This window comes from Salvia hispanica, chromosome 2 (genome assembly GCF_023119035.1).
Source record: "Salvia hispanica cultivar TCC Black 2014 chromosome 2, UniMelb_Shisp_WGS_1.0, whole genome shotgun sequence".
NCBI classification, from domain to species: Eukaryota; Viridiplantae; Streptophyta; class Magnoliopsida; order Lamiales; family Lamiaceae; genus Salvia; species Salvia hispanica.
Window position 1 is genome coordinate 8,753,547 of NC_062966.1, and position 20,120 is coordinate 8,773,666.

General features: G+C 36.5%; 4 protein-coding genes across 10 annotated transcripts; 3 read left to right on the forward strand and 1 right to left on the reverse strand.

The window, feature by feature from the left end:
* Window positions 1-992: 992 nt before the first annotated feature.
* Window positions 993-7,611, forward strand: LOC125207144 (glycosyltransferase BC10-like). Of its 2 annotated transcripts, none has more exons than XM_048106364.1 (11): window positions 993-1,400; window positions 1,795-2,308; window positions 2,935-3,033; window positions 3,556-3,656; window positions 3,763-3,834; window positions 4,211-4,301; window positions 4,614-4,694; window positions 6,542-6,604; window positions 6,695-6,817; window positions 6,984-7,022; window positions 7,111-7,611. In XM_048106364.1, exons 2-11 carry the CDS (start codon window positions 1,925-1,927, stop codon window positions 7,246-7,248), a joined length of 1,191 nt encoding a protein of 396 aa, XP_047962321.1. In that variant the 5' UTR covers window positions 993-1,400; window positions 1,795-1,924; the 3' UTR covers window positions 7,249-7,611. The 2 variants fall into 2 exon arrangements, with proteins under 2 accessions (XP_047962321.1, XP_047962322.1); XM_048106365.1 differs by having other exon boundaries at window positions 1,808-2,308.
* Window positions 7,612-7,714: 103 nt separating this feature from the next.
* Window positions 7,715-9,644, forward strand: LOC125207143 (pentatricopeptide repeat-containing protein At3g03580-like). Its single transcript, XM_048106363.1, has one exon. The coding sequence runs from the start codon at window positions 7,790-7,792 to the stop codon at window positions 9,446-9,448; it is 1,659 nt and encodes a 552-aa protein (XP_047962320.1). The 5' UTR covers window positions 7,715-7,789; the 3' UTR covers window positions 9,449-9,644.
* A 3,559-nt stretch (window positions 9,645-13,203) lies between these two features.
* LOC125203785 (TBC1 domain family member 5-like) lies at window positions 13,204-17,647 on the forward strand. The gene is made up of 5 exons (XM_048102228.1): window positions 13,204-13,771; window positions 14,105-14,208; window positions 14,552-14,728; window positions 15,087-17,005; window positions 17,319-17,647. Exons 1-5 carry the CDS (start codon window positions 13,596-13,598, stop codon window positions 17,469-17,471), a joined length of 2,529 nt encoding a protein of 842 aa, XP_047958185.1. The 5' UTR covers window positions 13,204-13,595; the 3' UTR covers window positions 17,472-17,647.
* A 198-nt stretch (window positions 17,648-17,845) lies between these two features.
* On the reverse strand, window positions 17,846-19,813 carry LOC125203786. Of its 6 annotated transcripts, none has more exons than XR_007173439.1 (3): window positions 19,313-19,813; window positions 18,353-18,417; window positions 17,846-18,101 (listed from the first exon to the last, which is right to left on the reverse strand). XR_007173439.1 is itself a non-coding variant. In XM_048102232.1 (3 exons), the coding sequence occupies exons 1-2, from the start codon at window positions 19,719-19,721 to the stop codon at window positions 18,373-18,375; spliced, it is 480 nt and encodes a 159-aa protein (XP_047958189.1). In that variant the 5' UTR covers window positions 19,722-19,813; the 3' UTR covers window positions 17,846-18,101; window positions 18,336-18,372. The 6 variants fall into 6 exon arrangements, 4 of the variants coding, with proteins under 4 accessions (XP_047958189.1, XP_047958186.1, XP_047958188.1 ...); XR_007173438.1 differs by having other exon boundaries at window positions 18,336-18,483; XM_048102232.1 differs by having other exon boundaries at window positions 18,336-18,443.
* Between the last annotated feature and the right edge of the window lie 307 nt (window positions 19,814-20,120).

Below are 20,120 nucleotides of genomic sequence, written 5' to 3' on the forward strand. Positions count from 1 at the left end.
AAGCATTTTTATTTGCTAAGTTGGTGTATTTGGTGTATTTGTGTGGTATTTTTTTGTTTGACTAGGTAAATGTTAAAATTTTTACGAAAAAACATAGTTTTATTTTGGTTGAAAGAGTATGCTATGCTATAAAATTGCATAATACGATGAAAGATGATTGATCGAGTGAATCTTGAAACGTTTTCAATATATGGATACTGATAGAAGTTAGTTGTTGCGATCAACGTATGATAATGCTATTGAAGTTAATGAGAAAAGTGGATGACATAGATTTTAATAAGAAATTGGTAAAATAAGATAACGAAGAAGAAAAAAAGTGGATAAAGCATGAGAGAGAAAGAGTAAAAGCTGATAAAGTAGTTTAGAGAAAATTTTCATTTTTGGATGAGACTATTTTTTATGGACGGAGCCAAATGGAAAGATGAGATTATTTTTCGTGGATGGATTGACTATTTTATTTCGCCCCCTCCCATTTCGTATCCTGGATCCGCCACTGGTTGGAGAAACCGACGGTCGAAGCGGAGACTCTTTGAAATGGGGTCAACGGTTCGGTTGAGTTTGGACCGGAGAAGGAATCTGGAAGCTCAAGTTGGATGAATGCGCCGATTAAATATTGCATGTTCTTCCCTCTATCCATTATAAAAATTTGCATGCTCTTCTCACGTCTCTTCATTTTTCTTTATAAACTTGTTTCGCCCTTATCTAACTAATTACAACAAAATACTCTATTAATTAATTATTCATTGTCCAATTTATGTACTACTAGTAATTTTCAACATTTAGAAAATATAAAATGGGGAGCCGGTCATTGAAATTGAAAATTAGTAGTGATAAAGAGGAATTGGTACAAGTAGGCTTAATTTCGTGGTCATTTCCTTAGCCATGGAATGGAGTAATTAATATTGCGATTATGATTGATTTGGTCCACGAATTTGGGACTGTAAATATATGGACAAGTTCAAAACCCACATGCCCACTTGTTGCATCTTCAATTTGGCGACCACATGCGCTCTCCCTGCGCGTGCCCTCCACTCCTCGCCGGCTCTAATGTTTCTTATGCTTGGACGGAATTCCATAACGTTTAGTTTACCAATCTCTCTCTCTCTCTCTACCAATGCAGAAGCCAACACCAGAACGAACACACACAAACACAAGAGCTTGGAATCCTCACCCATCTCCTATGCATCAATTGTCTTTATTGAGCCTGAGCCTAATTATATTGTAGCGTCAACCCCTCTCTCTCCCTCATTGGTCAAATCCTAGCTCGATGTGCCCTAGATCTCACACACATATACTATAATTATATATACGCAGACGTACATACACATTCATACAATACACATCATTCTGCTCCACGATTCAATTCTTCGCATCTCTTCCCTCCTCTTCTTCTTCTTCAGGTAAATTGCTCTTTTCTTTCTTCTCTACATTCTTCTGCGACTGCATGACTCATCCTGATTTTGATCTAGACTAGCTTTATCCGTCTCGGATTTCACTTGTCAATTTTAACAGCGTCAAAAAAGTCGTCGATTCAGATTCGTCCTTGCCTTTTGGATTTTGTGTGGCCGAATGAATTTTGGGAATTTGAATCTGCAGTTTTAGTACTATAGTGATACTAATTTATATACATCGTTCATTTGATCTCTCTGATCCCTGTTTTGCAAACATGATTATCCTATTTGCAATTTCCGTGTTATGCCAAATCAGTATTTAAACCATTTTTTTAATCATATACTGTATATCACAATAGTTGAATTAATGAGCCTGATGAAGTTTAACGTTCTTAATATTCAGACTCTTGATGCAGGCTCGGCTTTAGGCGGTTTATGTGATCTTACTTTGGTGCATTTCGTGTTTAAGGCGAGCAGTGGAACACGATCGAGTATTGTTGTAGAATTGGCATACAATGATGCATCATTTCTAGATGAAGTCAACTCAGGGCTGGCGTATGGGCACAAAAGAATCACCTATGTTGCTTATGGCTCGCCCTCGCAGCCATTTAAAGAAGCCGACATGGATTATTGTATTGGTCTCATTAGTCAGCTTCTTCGTAATCTGTTCATATATTTATCCCCCTCAGAATTTCGCAGCATGTTATATATTCTCATATAATGGTTGCGAGGCATTGCAAAATTGGCTTCCTCCTGCACTTACCAGAGGACTGACTGATGATGAATTTGCTTCTCGAGTTGTAATTAAAGATCTCCTTAGTAGGCCTTCTGTTATATCCTTGAACCCCAAAATTGCCTTCTTATTTTTGACACCCGGTGCTTTACCGTTTGAGAAGTTATGGGACAAATTTTTCCAGGTAATTCAACTTCTTCTTACTGTCCAATTCCAATTATGATCACATATTATTTTCTCAACATTTCCACCATGTCTTTTCAGGGAAATAGAGTCTTTCTTTGTAGTTAGTTACCTGACGAGATGAGGTTTATTTAGGAAGCATTTACAGACATGTTTATCTAATGTTAGTTTTGGTCCTTTTGTTAAAAGCTCTGGTGTCTCTAGTTCATAAGGATGTTGATTGACAAAATTCCACTTGATTAAAGCATATATGATTGTGATTTATCTTATTAAATATCAAGTTTAGCATATAAGAACACACACATTGAAAGCAAAGTCCTTCTAAGAGGTTAAAGCTGCTAGGAGAATAAAATCATTTTCTTGGGTCAATACACAACACATGATAAAGGAAGCTAAAGTATCCACCAACTAGCTCCATCACCCATATATGAACCAACTCTTCCAGCCACAAAAGTATGCTGGCAAGAGCAGTTAAATTCCATGAGGTGAAGGGTGAAAAATAAAGACTTCTTTTTATATAAATTTGAATTGATATTGAGTACATGCTTCGAATCATATGACATTCTTTTTTTATGTTATTCAGTTTGGCAACCACTTTTTCTCAAAAAAATTCATGTTTTATGGCAGGGTAATGAAGGAAGATTTTCTGTGTATGTGCATGCATCCAAGGATAAACCTGTTCATTTTAGCCGTTATTTTGTCAATCGAGAAATTCGTAGTGACACGGTCTGTTCTCAATTTCTTTACCATTCGTAGTGAATCTATTACTAGTGTGCTATTGTAATTCAACCTCTTATATTTTGTGGAGCTTCGTGTGCTTCCTAAAAAAAGCATAAACAGTTATGCAAACTATATCAGAATATCTTTAGACCTATGTATTAATGGATAACAAACTACAGTTAAGATTAACATTGTTTTTTAAGATTTTAGCCTAAGTATTTGAACAAAGCTAGCATGCCCAACTGAAATATTATCGATAGTGGCTTGAGTTTATGTTGACTGCTTTCTTTTTTAACCAAATCGTTTATTTTTTTCAAACTTTGATCAATGAAGTTCTTTTGCTTAAAGAGTCAGCATATTTTACTTAAAAGAATATAGCCAAGACTTTTCTGCATCCTGGTTTGTAACAATAATTAATATATATCCGTGTTATGGCTGGTTTGTCCAGGTTGAGATTAGAAAACCCTTCTACTACTGATGTATTGAAATATCCATTAGATCTGATTCGTGCAAATGTCACAATTGCAGGTAGAGTGGGGGAAAATTTCAATGGTTGATGCTGAAAGACGGCTTCTAGCCAATGCACTAAAAGATCCAGACAACCAGCAATTCGTACTGCTTTCTGACAGGTAGCTGTACGATGAATGTTATTTCTGTCAAGTTTCTTCACATTTTCTCTATGGTTTGCTCTCATGCAAAGACTCAAATACTAATCAAGCATTTTATTTGACGCAGCTGCATACCACTTCGTAGTTTTGATTTTGTGTACGATTATCTCATGCAGACAAATGTTAGCTTTGTAGATTGGTAAGTCTGCCCTTTCCATCCTTAATCTTTTTCCTTTGCTTATTTTCGGCTACATATTCCCAATTCATTCAATTTTATGTAACACTTGGCAGCAAGTTTTAAGTATGCATGTATGCACGTATTCCCTGTTTTAAAAATATTTTTCTTGTTGTAAGCCCTGTAAAAACCACAACAGATTCCCCATTTCGATTATTTGCCATAAAAGTTTTTTTAAAAAGTATTCACCTTAAAAAAGATTCATATTGTTGAATGATTTTGACGATTAATTCTGCTTGAGGTATCAATGAATACTGTTTATTAAGAGCTAGCGCTTGCTGTAAATATGAACTTTACTTGTGAATACTAATCAGAGTTAATTACGATACTATTTCTGCAGCTATGAGGATCCTGGTCCTCATGGAACTGGCAGGTACATTAAATATATGCTACCTGAAGTAGAGAAGAAAGACTTTCGGAAAGGATCCCAGGTGTATATCATATTGCATAATAATCATGTGTTTATTTGAAATATAAGTACAGATTTGAAATTATTCCAAAATCTTGATGGTTTAGTAAATAGGAGTTGCTCTGCTCCTAATAAGTATCAAGATGTTGTATTATTCCAAGTATTTATAATTCCTTTCAATTTGTATTTGGACCTTGAAGGCTCTTTCTGCTGTACGATAATTTTTACAATTTCTCTTTTAGCTACTCATCTACTGGAGCTTTACAGATGACAAGATGCATTCACTTTTTTTTGTCTTTCTTCATTCCATAACATGCTGCATTTCAACATGCAGTGGTTCACAATGAAGCGGCAGCATGCTATTATAATCATGGCTGACAGTCTCTACTTTAGGAAATTCAGGGAGCATTGCAAGGTCATTATACTTTATTTTAAAAATAACACTTCTAAAAGTGATTTTTCAACTTTCGCATTTTATAAATTTTTTATTTATTCTTGCACTTTCATAGGCTTCTTCCTTGTGGTTTTGTGGTTTGTATTGGAGTATTCCTTACGTGAACAAGATGCACAAAACCCAACTGTTCTTACTGTTGCTAGAAATGCATGTACCTTAAATTGTCTCTTTTTCTTTGTGTAAAAGTTAGGAATGCAGGTTTAATCTACCATAAATAAAGTAGATTATCAGCATGCTATATATTCATGTGTATGTTTAGGAAGACGAGGTTAGAGGACAAGAAATATGCTCGATAATCATATGTTTACTATAACCCTTATATAATTTCCATTTCATTGTCTTATGCATATTGACCATACTCTTCTAACTTTTGTGATACCGACCTTACTTTTCTCTCTATTTGTGACATTCTACTTTGGATGCTATTTCTCTGTCATTCTACATTTGTTTTCTTTGGCTATATTGTAGTAGCATGTTGGCAGTTACTTTTACATGGTTGATGGTACCATGGTAGGTAGACTGTTACTACTTGAATTGTTTACTGATTCAAAGTTTTTGTAATGCACATGACTTTATGTAATGTTTAACACATAAAACTACATTTTTCGTGTTTATCAAATTAATGCATTCAATTTTCCAGTTTCTAGTCTGAAATGGATGAAGGAATTATGTTGACTCGACGAGTCAACATTTGATGTTTTTCACACTCTTTTCTTGTAACTTAAATATTGTTAAATGTCCATTGGTTTGAAAAAAACAGAAAAAGAGAGTCCTTTTGTATTCAAGTTTTGCTGATTTCGAAAGAGAAATTTTAAACTCCCTATCTCCCAAGGAAGATGACCCCTTCCTTGGATGGCACGGGATTTTATACGGTGCTATTTTGTATGTTCAGTGAAGAGAGAATAAAGTAGAGATAAAAGTGTTTCCATTTTTAGTAATGGCCATCTTGGTTGTGACAAATTAAAAAGGAAAGTGGGTCATATTCATTGTGATGGAGGGAGTATTAATTTTTCAACAGAAAATATATTACTCCGTATGATTTTTAGTTCAAAAATATTATAGGATGCAATATTTCACAAACACAATAATTGATTGTTAGCAATTCTTTTTTATGTATTCATATAGGTTAAACTGTGCCATGCCCTTCTCTCTACTATATCAATACTCTCTCTCGCACTTGTGCATGGTCACCCACTTTAACAAGCCATGGATATCTCTTGCTCTAACACAATACTTAATAGAGCTTTATTTCTGCAGAACTCTGTCTTGATTGACTACATTTTATATGAAACACTACACATAGTGAATTAAATTTGGTGCTTATTCTTCTTCTGTGAAATGTTCATTTCTTTGCTAATTGCAAAATGAACTCCCAATAGACCACAGTATAGATCCAGTGGGACCTCAAAGGTGTTTAGTTGATCTCAGTGGTTCGTCGGCTTTCCTACTCCATTCATTGACTGATATCTTCCCGATTTATCTAGGAATGGTGAACATCAAAATGCACCCCTTGTTTCTTGCTTGGTCGATAATCATGCTTTCCTCTGTGCGCGGCGCAGGAGCATACATCCTGTGTATTAGTGATGTGTTGCAAGTCTTTACTTTAGAGGCTTTAGGACATATATTACCACATGGCTCATGCTACGTCATAGGGTTTAAATTTTTCTTGCTTTTTCTCTAAGATCTATCTTGCTCATTAAAACTACTCTCTCTTTATTCATTTTTTTGTGGCATATTGATCAAATATGGAGATCACACTATCACATTGTACTGAAGTGGTAATGCTCATGCCTCTCTTGATTGAACAGCCTGGCATGGAAGGAGGACGCAACTGCTACTCGGATGAACACTATTTGCCAACATTTTTCTATGTGAGATTTTCGTAAATTTCTCCTTTCAGTTGGTTAAGATGCACTCTTCCATCCCTTCTTTTTGTGTATAATTCTAGTTTGCATTTTCAGATGCTTGATCCAGGTGGAATAGCCAATTGGTCAGTAACACATGTTGATTGGTCAGAATTTAAGTGGCACCCAAAATCATACAAATCGCAGGATGTCACCATGGAGCTTTTAAGAAATATCACAGTATGGCAATGTTCTTCCAAAGCTTATACATGAACTATAGTTATAACTTTATTTGGATTTCTGTTTGAAAATAATCATTGGATAAGATATTATTCCTGTAAACTAGCTGTGCCTGATAACTACCTAGACAACTATCTAGACACTAAACTTTACAAGTTTTTTGCAGTCTATCGCAGAAAGTTTGCATGTAACAAGTGACAAAAAGGTTAGTATAATAGTACTTGTACAGTAGTATTATTATTCTGTTAAAATCATGATGCTCACACCTTGCTTGCTTTTCCTTGTGAATTCAGAGACAATCCAGGATTACGCCATGCTTGTGGAATGGAGTCGAACGCCCATGTTTTCTATTTGCAAGGAAGTTCTTACCCGAAACACTGAATAAGTTGCTACGCCTTTTCCCCAATTATACATCTATTGAGGCAGACTGACAGCCAACGATATGCATTCTTTGGTCGATTGCATTCGACCCCATTCATCTCCAATTCTGATCTAGCTTCCTTTGTTGTAAAACAAGTTGTGCCGTGTCAAAGTGCAAGCGGAGCCACAGAAGATGAAGAAATAGCCAACCTCAGTATGATCATTTTATTCGAGCTATTTATTTTATGTTTACATTGTGAGGGACTTTGAGCTGCACTGTTGCGATTTTCGTCCCTTTTTTTATTTGATTCCAATTTGGTTTTCCTTCTTTTAAAGTCGGTATTCCAAAATGGGGATGCCGTTGTGATGTAAGAAACTTTCTAATTGTTTCACACTACTACTTGGTTTAAATGTCCATAAAGTAAGTTGAGTAATTCAGTTATCGTTTTACACAGTTTTTGATTCAGCTGATTGGAGTTGCTTCGGTCAAAACAAATATTTGAAACTCAGCTCCGAAATGTGATATTATTGGCCAAGTCCAAGAGTAGACATATATATACGTTGTACTAATTTTGAGGTCTGCATCAAATTTGGTCGTCCGAAAAGTGATGAATGATGCTGCTGCAAAATCTTGGTTTCTTTTTCCACCATTGCGCCAAAGCCAAGGCATTAAGAAGTGGGATTTCTCTCCACGCTGCAGCTATTAAGATAGGACGAGTAGCAGAAACTTCCATCTGCAATCACATTCTCAATTTCTACGCCAAATGTGGACTTCTTCACCCAGCCCAGCAGATGTTCGATGAAATGCCGCACAGAAATTTGGTCACGTGGTCTGCCATGATATCTGGCTATAACCTTTGGGGCAGACCCCATAAAGCGCTTCAACTCTTCAGCAATATGCAGAAGCATTTTAAGCCCAATGATTCAGTATTCTCGAGCGCTCTTAGCTCCTGCGCCAGCTCAAGGGACTCAAATCTCGGGCCGCAAATTCATGCGTCCGCGTTAAAGCTCAACTATTGTTCTGTTAGTTTCGTTGTTAATTCACTGATTTTGGTGTACATGAAATGTGGCATGTGTGCTGATGCACTATCTGTTTTTAGTGATAGCAATTTTGTTCACCCAACTCTAGTTTCCTACAACATTGCAATCACTGGGCTGGTGGATAACAAGCAGTTCGAGAAGGGAATGGAGTTGTTTGTGATTCTTTTAAGACGGGGTCTGCTTCCAGACCGGTTTACTTTTGCGGGATTATTAGGCGCTGGTGAAGCCTTATATGGTTTATCAACGGTTCTGCAACTGCACTGTCAAATGGTGAAGCTTGGGCTTGACTGTATGTCGTTTTCTGGGAATGTTCTGATGACACTCTACTCCAAGTTTTGTTTGTTTCGAGAATCCGACAAGGTGTTCAGGTCCATTGGAGAAAAAGATGTATGTTCCTGGAATACTATCATTTCTGATTGTTGCCACTGTGATGATCACTCAAAGGCTCTGGATGTTTTGAGAGAGATGGACGTGGCTCCAGATGATTACACGTATGCTAGTTTGCTTTCGGCAGCTGCTAACATGGCCTCCATGAGAATTGGCAAAGAGATTCACTGCCGTCTGATCAGGACAGGGCCGGATTGGGATGTTGGCGTTGGAAATGCACTTGTCAACATGTATGCTAAGTGCGGAAACATTACCTCAGCATACACTGTCTTTGAGCAAATGGAGATTCGCACTCTTATTTCTTGGAACACCATCATTGCTGCATTTGCAAATCACGGCCACGCTGAAAAAGCTATGGCACTGTTCGAGGAGATGAAGACAGCAGGTGTGGAGCCAGACTCCATCACATTTCTTGAACTGCTGACTGCTTGCAGTCACTCTGGGCTTGCTGATGTGGGCCGGATGGTTTTTGATTCTATGAGCAGAGTTTACGGAATAAGCCCTGGAAGCGAGCATCTGTGCTGCCTCATTGATCTGTTAGGGCGATCTGGAAGGTTAAGCGAGGCTGAAGAATATAGTGATAAAAGAGATGATGAAGTTGTTTTGGGATGTTTACTTTCTGCATGCCGACTGCAGGGAGATGTTGTCGTTGGGGAACGGATAGCTAAGAGGCTCGTAAAACTCGGTCCTCTTTCAGCAGCTTCGCCTTACGTTCTGTTATCCAACTTATACGCCATGAATAACAACTGGGATGCTGTTTCGAGGTCGAGAAGATTGCTGGAAGATGGCGACATGGAAAAGGAGGCTGCTCGAACATCCATATATTTGTCCACTTTTAATTAAAATACATAAGCAAATAGATTTACATGTGAATATGAAGTTGGGGATGAATCCAAGTTGGTTTAGGTGTGTGTGGATGGATGAGTGTTATAGACTCAATTCTCACATCGGTGGTGAGAACAATTGATGGGGATATATAGATTAAATGTAGTCTCCTATTTAGTCTATATCAATGAGGGACAGATGCTTTTTGATACTAGAGCAAGGCTCAAGTTGTGATCATAAGTTGTTGCATAATTTAATTTGTTACTATTATAGTAATATTAATAGGAGGAATTAGTCATGGTCTGCTTAAAGCAAAACTACCTTGCTTTGTAACTTGGTAATCTTAGACTAGGCTTTTTTCCACTGGACATATTCAAAGTACTAATTAAGTTATTAATTATGGAAATGACGTGTCCACAAGCAGATACAATTATTTTCCGAGGTTTGTTGGGCTCCAAATTAACAACCTTTTAATTGATGTAGCACAGGAATACACTCATCATTCCTGAGACAAAGCACAGCAATGAAGCTAAGATGTCTCCATCCAGAAACAAATCAATTTGATACTCGGATTACTTTAGAAAATGTGGACGCAAGTGGAAGAATTATTATTGGAAGCCACCAAAAACATTAAAAAAAATAAGAAAAAAAATAGTGTGCAGTAGTGGTCGGTTGATAATTTAATTTAAACATGTTGTCGAATTCGCATGTGGCCCTAAACTAAGGGTCGGAGCTGCGATTGTATTTGTATGGTCCTAAATCAACCGTCGGTTTCTACTCCATTCACTAATAATTACACTTTTTTATTCTTGAAAACAAGCACATTAAGTAAAATTAAATCAGTCGTTAACAAAATTAGTGGATCTTTAAGAATATCCTATCTCCCTATTATGAATTAGTTATAATAATTGAACACTGCAGGATAGATCCACACCTCGTTATTAAAATACAAATGTAATTAGTATATATGAAATCAATAAAATAATGGTAGATGAGGTAGAAATAGAATCAAAATTAGGTGAAAATTTTAGCGTGCGCTCTGATTGAACTACTCTAGAATATAATTAATCAAATTTGAGAAATGGTGGAAATTTAAGGGCATTTAATGTGAATATTAGGTATGAAATTAAGAATTTGATAAATGATGGAGTCATTTTCCTAGTTTATTAGGTACAGCTAAATCTGAAAGTGAGGTTCAAGCAAGAGTCCACACGAATTAGGCCATAATCTCTTTTCTATATTTATTTTACGGAATATATGTATGATATGAATATGATTGCGAACGCAACATAATTCTGATATTCGTGTTTGTGACTTATCTTTTTGTTTTTGATTAATTTGACTCTGAGATAGGTAGGTCTAAATCACCCTCCAAAATCAAATAAAGGTGGCGTTTTGTTACTTGTTAATTGCTTTGTCTAAAATGCCCAATCTACAAGCCTTTCAATTATTATGCATGATAGATGACAAACAACATTAAAATAGCCACTATTTTCGTCACCATGACAGGCTGGAATTAATTGTTTCTATATTCGTCGAATTGAGGTTTGGACTAATTAATGTAATGTAGTAATTTTATTTCTTTTTGCCGAATGCCAATTTTATATTAAATGACAAAATCCACTTGGATAATTGATGCGCTATTTTAACTGGAAAAAAATAAAATGAACTTTTTTCTTATTTTGGAGATATTGGATACACCATACAATATCGTAGTGTTCACATTATGCGAAAAATTTACCTTTAATATGATGATAGTTCTATTGATAGACTTGAAACAGTTTTCTAGTTATTACTACAAAGAATACCCAAATTATACTTGCCACTGGAATTTTGTATAGTAAAAATAACTGTTAAGTTAATAATACTGGTCGTTATTTCTAGGTCTATAGATCTATTTCTATTTAAATAATGTGGAGTATATAGTAGTAAAAGATAATAACGAGAAACTTGTGTGATTGTCATGTCCGACTAGGATAGGATTTTGTCAAATGAAATTGTGCAACCATAAAATAGGTTGGGAGAGAGAGCTTGGCCACGTCATTCTGGATATGGTTCTTTTGTAGTTGCCTCTAGATTTTGATTTCCAATTTCTTGTCCAAATTGAAGATTCTACGGTGTCTTTCCATGCCACATGCTATGTTTCTCCCTCATTTACCCAACATTCAATTACTTCTATTACTTCTATTATATAGAGATAATCAAATAAAATATTCTCCAGCTCAATTATTGTTTCCTCATTGGAAAACACTACAGTCGATCAAATTTGGTGGCTGATTTCGTGTTACAACTACAAGGGAAGGATAGCCTATCTTTTGGTAGGACTAGAATTAATGTTTTATGCCTAATTTATTGCTTCCTCATTATATGTCAAAACATTTTATTTTAATTCAACTCTATGCATAGTTGCATACTGTTACTATCTTAGCTTCATCTTAATTAGTTCTTGTCTTAACTTATTAAATGATCCAAATAATCTTCTTGGGGTATCTTTCGTATATATTTTAGATGTATTAGGTCAAACAAACCGTAATAAAATACTAGTAATAATATACTAATATTTGAGCAACCGGAAATATTTTAGATACACGCAGTTGGAAAATACTCCTATTAAAACAAGAACTAACTACTTTCCCAAGTCATGAAAGCATATAGCGTCTCAGCAAACACAAACTTCTCCAATTGTATAATCGTAAATATTATTAATTACTCGCGGAATAAATAATCATTTTATGAGCTTGGCAAATGATACTTATAATATATTAATGTTGGCCTTGTTTATACTTCTAATACTTGATTTAGGTGGGATTTTTTTCAATGCGCCAACAATTATATTAAAACAAATAATTAATTTTTTGATTTCCTATATTATTAGTGTTGTCATCGCATCCGTACGATAAGAACACAAGAGTTATTATTTCTCGCATATAATGTCCTTTTGAAATAAGACTCTGCTCAAAATTTATAAACATGGTTTATCTCTCTTAGTTTGTGATGTGGATATTATCATGTGGTAGTAATAAATTATTTCTTTATTGTAAAAATTTTATTTATTATTAATCACAACATCAATATCAAATTTAGTGGCAAATTTTTGGAAACTTAACTTGAAACGCGTTGATTTGATTAGTCATAAGTCAACTAAAACAATAGCTTGGATAAAAAGAAAATGCTTTGTTTTAAATCATGATTTACACTGCTGAAATTAGGACAATTTGTATATGCACTAGTATAGAAATGATTGATTGGTTGAATTTGGATTGCGCACATAAAGAAAAGAAAAGTTGAGTCCAACATGAGATGGATGTTGAGATGGTGTCCCGCAGCTTCCACATAAAACAAGCCAATCTTACTTTACTTTTCTTCACACAAAAAAACAAATTTATTATTTACTCTAAACAATAATAAAAAGCTCTAGATTTCATGATTAGGTTCTGTTTTTTAACAAGCAAGGATGTAGTCATCAAAATTATAACATCAACCTTTAATTTACACATTCAATGCATTTGAAAGAGTAAATCCGCCACAAGAATATCCGAATAAATGTTAAGCACTCACAAAAAAAATAAAATATTAATATACTACTAATTTAATGATTAAGAATTTAAAGAATATATTAAGGAAAATAAAAAAAAATTGTGGGCGAATGGAATACATAAATGCAGCAAAATGAATTATAGGAGTAGTATTTTCTTGAAAAAGGTAAATAAAAAATCATTGGTTGGTAGATTTATACTCATACTGTCATACAAACAAAATACAGTTGAAAAGGTATTTTCACCTAATTCTTTTTTCCTTCCGAAATTCCTCTCCGGATTTTAGCTTCATCTTCTCTCTCTCTCTCTCTAAATTTCTGCATTTCCGAATCCCTGCCTACATTTTAGCTTAATTTTCTCTACTACTCTTGATCTACTGCACGTTCTCTGTAATTCCTTAATTGCAAAGTCCTTCCTATTTCTCGAGAATCGAGATCTGTTCCGTGAAGGTCATTTATTTGATGTTACGGATGAATTTAGTGACGATTCTGGGTTCTCCACAATTCTAGCTGTTTTATAGCAAATTCTGAGTTTCTAAGCCGAAGTATTTCAAGTGGAGAATTGCGCTTTCTGTTCTTGATTCTGAGCTGAATTGACTGAAAAAGGAGAAAGACAAAGAAGACTCACACATGTCACAGGTTTCTATAGATACAGAGATAGTTGAAACGGAGTCGTGTTCTGGAGGTTCTCACCCCTTCAGAAATCTGAGAGGCGTAAGGTGGCGTATAGATTTGGGGATTTTACCATCTTATCCTTCAGCCTCCGTCGACGATCTCCGCCGGATTACCGCCGATTCTCGGAGAAGGTAAACTCATAGCTTTTCATATTGTTAAGTATTATTGTTATGCTTAGTTTTGAGGCCAATGATTGAAGATATCGTGTTTCGTGTTACTCGTTTTGGTTGGTTGTACGAAATTGTCGGTCGTTTTTAACTTTTGGGGTTGTATTTACCAAATAATATATCACCAATTTAATGCTTCAGCATTTCAATACTAAGCGAGTTCAGCAAGTATTTCAACTCAATTGATCTTTTAGAATTTGTATGTAGTTTGTGGTCGGTAATTTGATTTAAATCTGGAAGTATATCAAATTGTAGCGAGTTTTGATGTGATCTCGAATTGGGTTCATGACGATGCAGGTATGCTGCGTTAAGGAGACAGCTTCTAGTTGATCCGCACGTGCCGAAAGATGGAAGTAGCTCTCCTGATCGTGTCATGGACAATCCACTATCCCAAAACCCAGGTAGGATTTTGATGAATGCACATTACTTCTATTTTCTGTAATATTATTGATGTTCTGATCCTGGCGTTATGAATCTTTCGGAAAACATCCTTTAAGCTATGCGTGGACATGGATACTAGTTAGGGTGATTTCCGTTGGTTGGGGGAGGGGTTGGGCATGCCGCTTTTCTTTGTTTTTAACTCACTGAAATACAACTTGTAATTCTTTTCGTCACTGAAAAAATACTCCTACTCTGTCATCTGCGTCTTTTATCTGCTTTGGGCTTGACTGACAATTGTTTAACGTACTCCTCCTCCTACTTCTACGTCTCTGAGTTATTTGTCACTGATGTTTCCTCTATCAGATAGCATGTGGGGTCGATTCTTCAAAAATGCTGAACTGGAGAGAATGTTGGATCAAGATCTGACACGCTTGTATCCTGAAAGAGGCAGCTATTTCCAGACAAGTGTATGCCAAGGCATTTTAAGAAGGATTTTACTGCTCTGGTGCCTTAGACACCCAGAATATGGCTACAGACAAGGTAGGTTATTATTATTTGTATCTGATCTCTCTGGTCCTTCACTTTGGGAAAGATGTTCACTCTTAGATGGCTCTTTTAGGTTTGAAATATAAATGTCTGATTATCTCTTTAGGGATTTGGTGGAGCAGTGTAAAATCAACCATCCTCACGACATATAATTCCCTTTGTGGAAGAATAAATTTTAAATTTGGACTATATTTTGTTTAGATTGGGGCATTCGATTGCCCCAACTTCAAAAGTGTTTTTGATGGTTAAATGAGACCAAGGAGCTTGTATTTTTTAAAACATTCTGAATTACTATATTTGTTTAATCTTTTATCTCTGGTTACTGATGCGTCTCCCCGAACTGTATTTTCAGGCATGCATGAAATCTTGGCTCCCCTGTTATATGTTCTTCATGGTGACGTGGAACATCTGTCAGAAGTGAAAAGAGCATATGCTGACCACTTCGTTGATAAATTTGATGGCTTCTCATTTCATGAAAATGACTTGACATACAAATTTGACTTTAAGAAATTCTCGGAGTCTGAGGGGGATAATAATGGAACTGAAAACACTTCTGCAAAGCCTAGTAGTCTCAGTGAACTTGATCCCGAGATTCAAACTATTGTCTTACTAAATGATGCTTATGGAGCAGAAGGTGAACTTGGGATTGTCTTGTCTGAGAAGTTTATGGAACATGATGCCTATTCTATGTTTGATTCTTTAATGAGTGGATCTGGTGGTGCCATAGCAATGGTCGATTTTTACTCTCCTGCAGGGAAGTCACATGCTGGAAGCCCTCCTGTTATTGAAGCTTCTGCTGCCTTTTATCATTTGCTTTACAATGTAGATTCATCTCTTCACACACACCTTGTAGAATTGGGAGTTGAACCCCAGTATTTTGCACTTCGCTGGCTAAGGGTATTATTTGGACGTGAATTTTCTTTGGAAGATCTTCTGGTAATCTGGGATGAAATCTTTGCGCATGAAAATAAGGTGTCTAGTGCTGATCTTGCTTGTGATGCTGAATCCACCTTTGCACTACTCGAGTCACCTAGGGGTGCATTCATTTGCGCTTTTGCAGTTTCTATGATACTTAACTTGAGGTCTTCATTGCTTGCCACTGAGAATGCTACTATCTGTCTTCAGAGATTGTTGAATTTCCCTGATGATATTAAACTTGTAAAGCTATTGGCGAAGGCAAAATCCTTGCATGCAGTTGCCAGAGATGCAAAGAAGTTAACCCCTATGCCGATTCAATCTGAGTTATATGACAGGAAGAAGTCAAACTTAACTAGAGGCCATAGCCTTTCTGTGGATTCTTCTTCTCCAAAATCTCCTCTAACTGTGGTACCTGATAGCTACTGGGAAGAGAAATGGAGAGTTTTGCACAAAGAGGAAGAAAAAAAGCAAAGTGCTGGAGAAGATCAAGTTCCAAATCGCAGAAAGGGTTGGTCCGAAAGAGTAAGACTCCGCTTGTCTAGGAATGAATCCCCTCCTTCCCCATCAAAGAAAAATGAAAGAACCAAAATTCCGAAGCCATCTGTCAGGAGAAGTTTGTTGGCGGATCTTGCACGACAGCTCGGAGCAGATGAAGATGCTAAAGAGGATACAGAATCTGATGCAGATATTGGCGTTGGGGGTTCAATGGAAGCCAACGGAGAAGATGGATCTGATAAAAACTATGAGAGTTCTTCTAGTGCTGCTGGGAGTGAAGACAATTATTCCAACTTCTCAAATCCTTCTGGTCCTATTCATGGAAGTAGTGATAATGAGAACGAATTAGAAAGAAGTAGCATTGCATCAAACTCATCAATGGATGAAAATGACGTTCAGACGTGTGTTAATAATCCTGAATGCTCCCCGCTGCCTGTCTCAAATCTCCAAGATGGCGCTTCATCATTTGATGAAAATGATACTCAGATGTCTTTTAATAATACTGAATGCTCCCTTGTATCTGTCTCAAGCCACCATGATGGCGCCTCATCAAAACCAGACGGAAATGATGACTCTGCAGGAAAATTAGCTACGGGGGTAAAGGAGATTAAACATCTATCTGGAAAGTTTCAGTGGTTATGGAAATTTGGAAGGAATCTCAACGAGGGCACATCTGTGAGAACTGCTCCTGAGGATGCAAAAGCTTGCAACAATGGAAGTGATCCGAACAATTTAGTTGGTATTTCCACTGCTGATGCGTGTAACCGCTCATCTGGAACCAGCAAGGGGGAGACAGTGGACCAAAATTTGATGGTTAGCTGGAAGAATCTTGGTCAATCCATGATTGAGAACATTCAGGTACTAATCTAAACTCTGCTGAAGTATAATCGTTATGCTAGGACAAAGGATCTCAGTACTCTATAGTCATACTGATACGTCTTCTAATATCATAATTTTCACGTTTATTTCTTCCTTGATCGCTTCAAATATGGTAGTCATGGACATGAAACCGGTTTATATTTTCTAGATCAGAGGAATTTCAAAAAAGAACAAGCTTGCATATTTTTAACCATTCATCTGATTTGACCATGTTATCTGTAAAAAGGTCTTTTCCCATGCATGGTTATGTGTAGTATGTGTAGTGTCTAACCTATCTGTTTGAACCTTGCAGGTACTGGAGTCTGTGTTCCAGCAGGACCGTGGTCAAGCTGGAGGATCCTCGGACAACATGTCGAAGAATGGTCTAGTCGGGAAAGGACAGGTTACAGCCACTGCTGCGCTCAAAGAGCTCAGAAAGATCAGCAATCTTCTATCTGAGATGTGATTTTGATGATATTATTAATATGTATATTCGGTTATCATTTCCCTCTCGAGTAAACACAATAAACGGTCCTACGGCTTCTATTGTGTTGTGGCCCATCATTTTTTTGTATTACCATTATGTGGTTGGTTGTATATACAGACTTCTTCGAAATAAAAGTTCAAGTGTATTGAAATCAAGCTTTTATTCTGTTTACGAAATAAATATCCAGTAAAAGCTTTTGTGATAACAATTTACTTTGATAGAGGCTGTAAATGTACATGTTTCAGGGTAAAGAAAATGAGATTGGCAAACTGTACTACATATATTCCAATTCCAGTGATCACATCACAACCACCTAAACAACAATAGCATTCGCTTGTGTAGGATAAATAGAATTCTGTGGAAAACAAGCTCTTTATTTAATCAACTCAACTTTCATCAATTGTGACCACATAAAACTATTGACTAAAATTGATAATATACATTCTCTATTTGGGTACAAGATACCAAACAAGCATGTTTTAAAGACTGCAGGACGTCTTCATTCTACTAAGGAAATGATGATGCAAATTCAATCTGCTTCTTCTTCCTTCAAAGTTGCTTTCCACCTTGACCTTTTCCATGCTTTCCATATCTGCAACGACGGCAACCCTGCCAAAAAAGGGGACAAATTTCAGGGGCCTTGCTACCTGTACCTATTATTCCTATTGACATGAAATATTAACTTGTCAACAAAAATTTGCTACGAATAGTTGGCAATTGTTCCAAGCCATGAAAAAGGATACAAAATGTACCTGGGGAGGAAACTCACTCTAAAGAATGAAAATAGGCATTGAATGATCACCCAACATAAAAATAACATAGAAAGCTATATTCCATAATTACAGGATTGTGCAGCAGACCTGATGTGCCCAAGCAATAGTCAAGGTTCATCCTTGGAGCTAGAAGTTTCCGGGAGTACTATTATCTGGATTGGATGATGCGGTGAAGTAACTAGAGTGGAAAACACCACACATCATGAATACAAATAGAACTGTTATGAAACAAACAAGTAGGTGATGATCTTTTGCATATTTCAACTGTTTTACCTTGTATAACAAATATTCCGATTATTTAAAATTTAACATGATGGTAGAGAAAACAAACAAGATATCAGATTCTGCAAGACATGAGATGCAGTTACTGAAGATGCATCTCAACGAAAGTGTAAGAATATGTGAAAGAGAGAGTCTTCAGATTTGCCACATCACTTTTTCATAGAGTTAAGTGTGAATATGCCATTAATATCTATAGAGCACAGTGCATTCGTGTACATAATAAGGAGGGAGTTCAAACTAAAATATGCTACTAACTTATGTAAAGTCCTAAAAACATATGATGAGATGTTTTGGGTTTTACAATCCCCCTGAAAATGTTGGCTTACTTTCTTAAAGAAACATCTTACAACCTCCCATATAAGCTTAACCAAACTGGAAAATACTACATCTTATCTGCGTGTATGGATGCTCTAGATAAAATACAACAGATGTGTAAAGAAAATGAGAATTGGGACCTGACCTCTAAGTTTAATCAGACACAAAAAGGCCTTGTAGGATCATCCTAGAAAATTAAGTTAGGCAGAGACACAAATAATCAAAGCAGACACGTTTCTGAATAACAGTGATTATGCACAATACCAGTGGATAAGGAGTTCAAATTCTCAAAGTTCACGTTTTACCCACTCTTATTCGAATTCTAGTTTGATAGCAGGAGGAATTAACCTTTTTAGCAGTCTAGATTGGAATTAATTAAGTTCAATCGAAATAGCAACTTCCATGTAAACAATGACAGAAGTGAAAGCAATTGATGATTAATTTGATTACCTCCAATAAAATAAGTGGAGGAAGGCCAACCCTTGGCGGATAAAAGGGACATCTGCTCGTCCTCGGACAACAATTCATGGTGCAATGTGGCGGGCTCCGCCTCGGATGAAGTTAGTCTGTGAAGGGCTTGAATCATGCCGGCGGAGGGGACCCAATAGGAGTGGCCGGGGAGGAAGGGGAGCCAATCGGGAGCGGCGCGGCGGACGATGATGCTGTGGATGGCGTCCCCGAGGCTTTTGATGGAGGGCTGCGATGGAGAGGCGGTGTCGAGGTCGAGCTCGATGAGTTGAGCGTGGGCGGGTTTAGTGGAGCGGTGGCGGTGGTGGGTGATTAGGGCGTTTGAGGGACGGAGAGAAGCGCGGGTGAGGGATTGGGACTGGGATTGGGAGAGAATTCGAGACATAGCCATCAGATGATAGATGAAAAGTGAAAAGGGATGGGGAAGAAGAAGAAGAAGAGAGGTTGGTGTCTAGGTGATGCCAAGGGAATAATAATCAAAGTATCAAACCTTACCTAAAATATAAGTACGTAATTAAATCTTATGCTAGAAATTATTATTGACCTTTATTAAAATGTATTCACTCCATTTTACAATGTTTAGGCTTAGATGATACTCCATTTGTCCACGTCTCAGTTTATCATTTTTGAATATTTTACTTTAGAAATTCCTATTTAAATAATTCATAAATAATATAAGTCTCATATCGTCTAACTTTTGTATACTCATATTTATTATAAAATAATATATAAAAGTAGGATTTACATTTCATTATTCTTTTCACTAATTTTTTTTTACATTTTTAAAAAT

Excerpts from the sequence above, each read along its gene's own strand:
- LOC125203786 (XM_048102229.1), bottom strand. The coding sequence starts at position 19,721 with ATGGCTATGTCTCGAATTCTCTCCCAATCCCAGTCCCAATCCCTCACC. Across the intron at positions 18,484-19,312 it reads CTCCACTTATTTTATTGGAG|TTCTATTTGTATTCATGATG; the intron begins GTAATCAAATTA and ends GTTTCATAACAG.
- LOC125207144 (XM_048106364.1), top strand. The coding sequence starts at position 1,925 with ATGAAGTCAACTCAGGGCTGGCGTATGGGCACAAAAGAATCACCTATG. Across the intron at positions 6,818-6,983 it reads AGCTTTTAAGAAATATCACA|TCTATCGCAGAAAGTTTGCA; the intron begins GTATGGCAATGT and ends AGTTTTTTGCAG. Across the intron at positions 7,023-7,110 it reads ATGTAACAAGTGACAAAAAG|AGACAATCCAGGATTACGCC; the intron begins GTTAGTATAATA and ends TTGTGAATTCAG.
- LOC125207143 (XM_048106363.1), top strand. The coding sequence starts at position 7,790 with ATGATGCTGCTGCAAAATCTTGGTTTCTTTTTCCACCATTGCGCCAAA.
- LOC125203785 (XM_048102228.1), top strand. The coding sequence starts at position 13,596 with ATGTCACAGGTTTCTATAGATACAGAGATAGTTGAAACGGAGTCGTGT. Across the intron at positions 14,209-14,551 it reads TCCACTATCCCAAAACCCAG|ATAGCATGTGGGGTCGATTC; the intron begins GTAGGATTTTGA and ends TTCCTCTATCAG. Across the intron at positions 14,729-15,086 it reads AGAATATGGCTACAGACAAG|GCATGCATGAAATCTTGGCT; the intron begins GTAGGTTATTAT and ends CTGTATTTTCAG.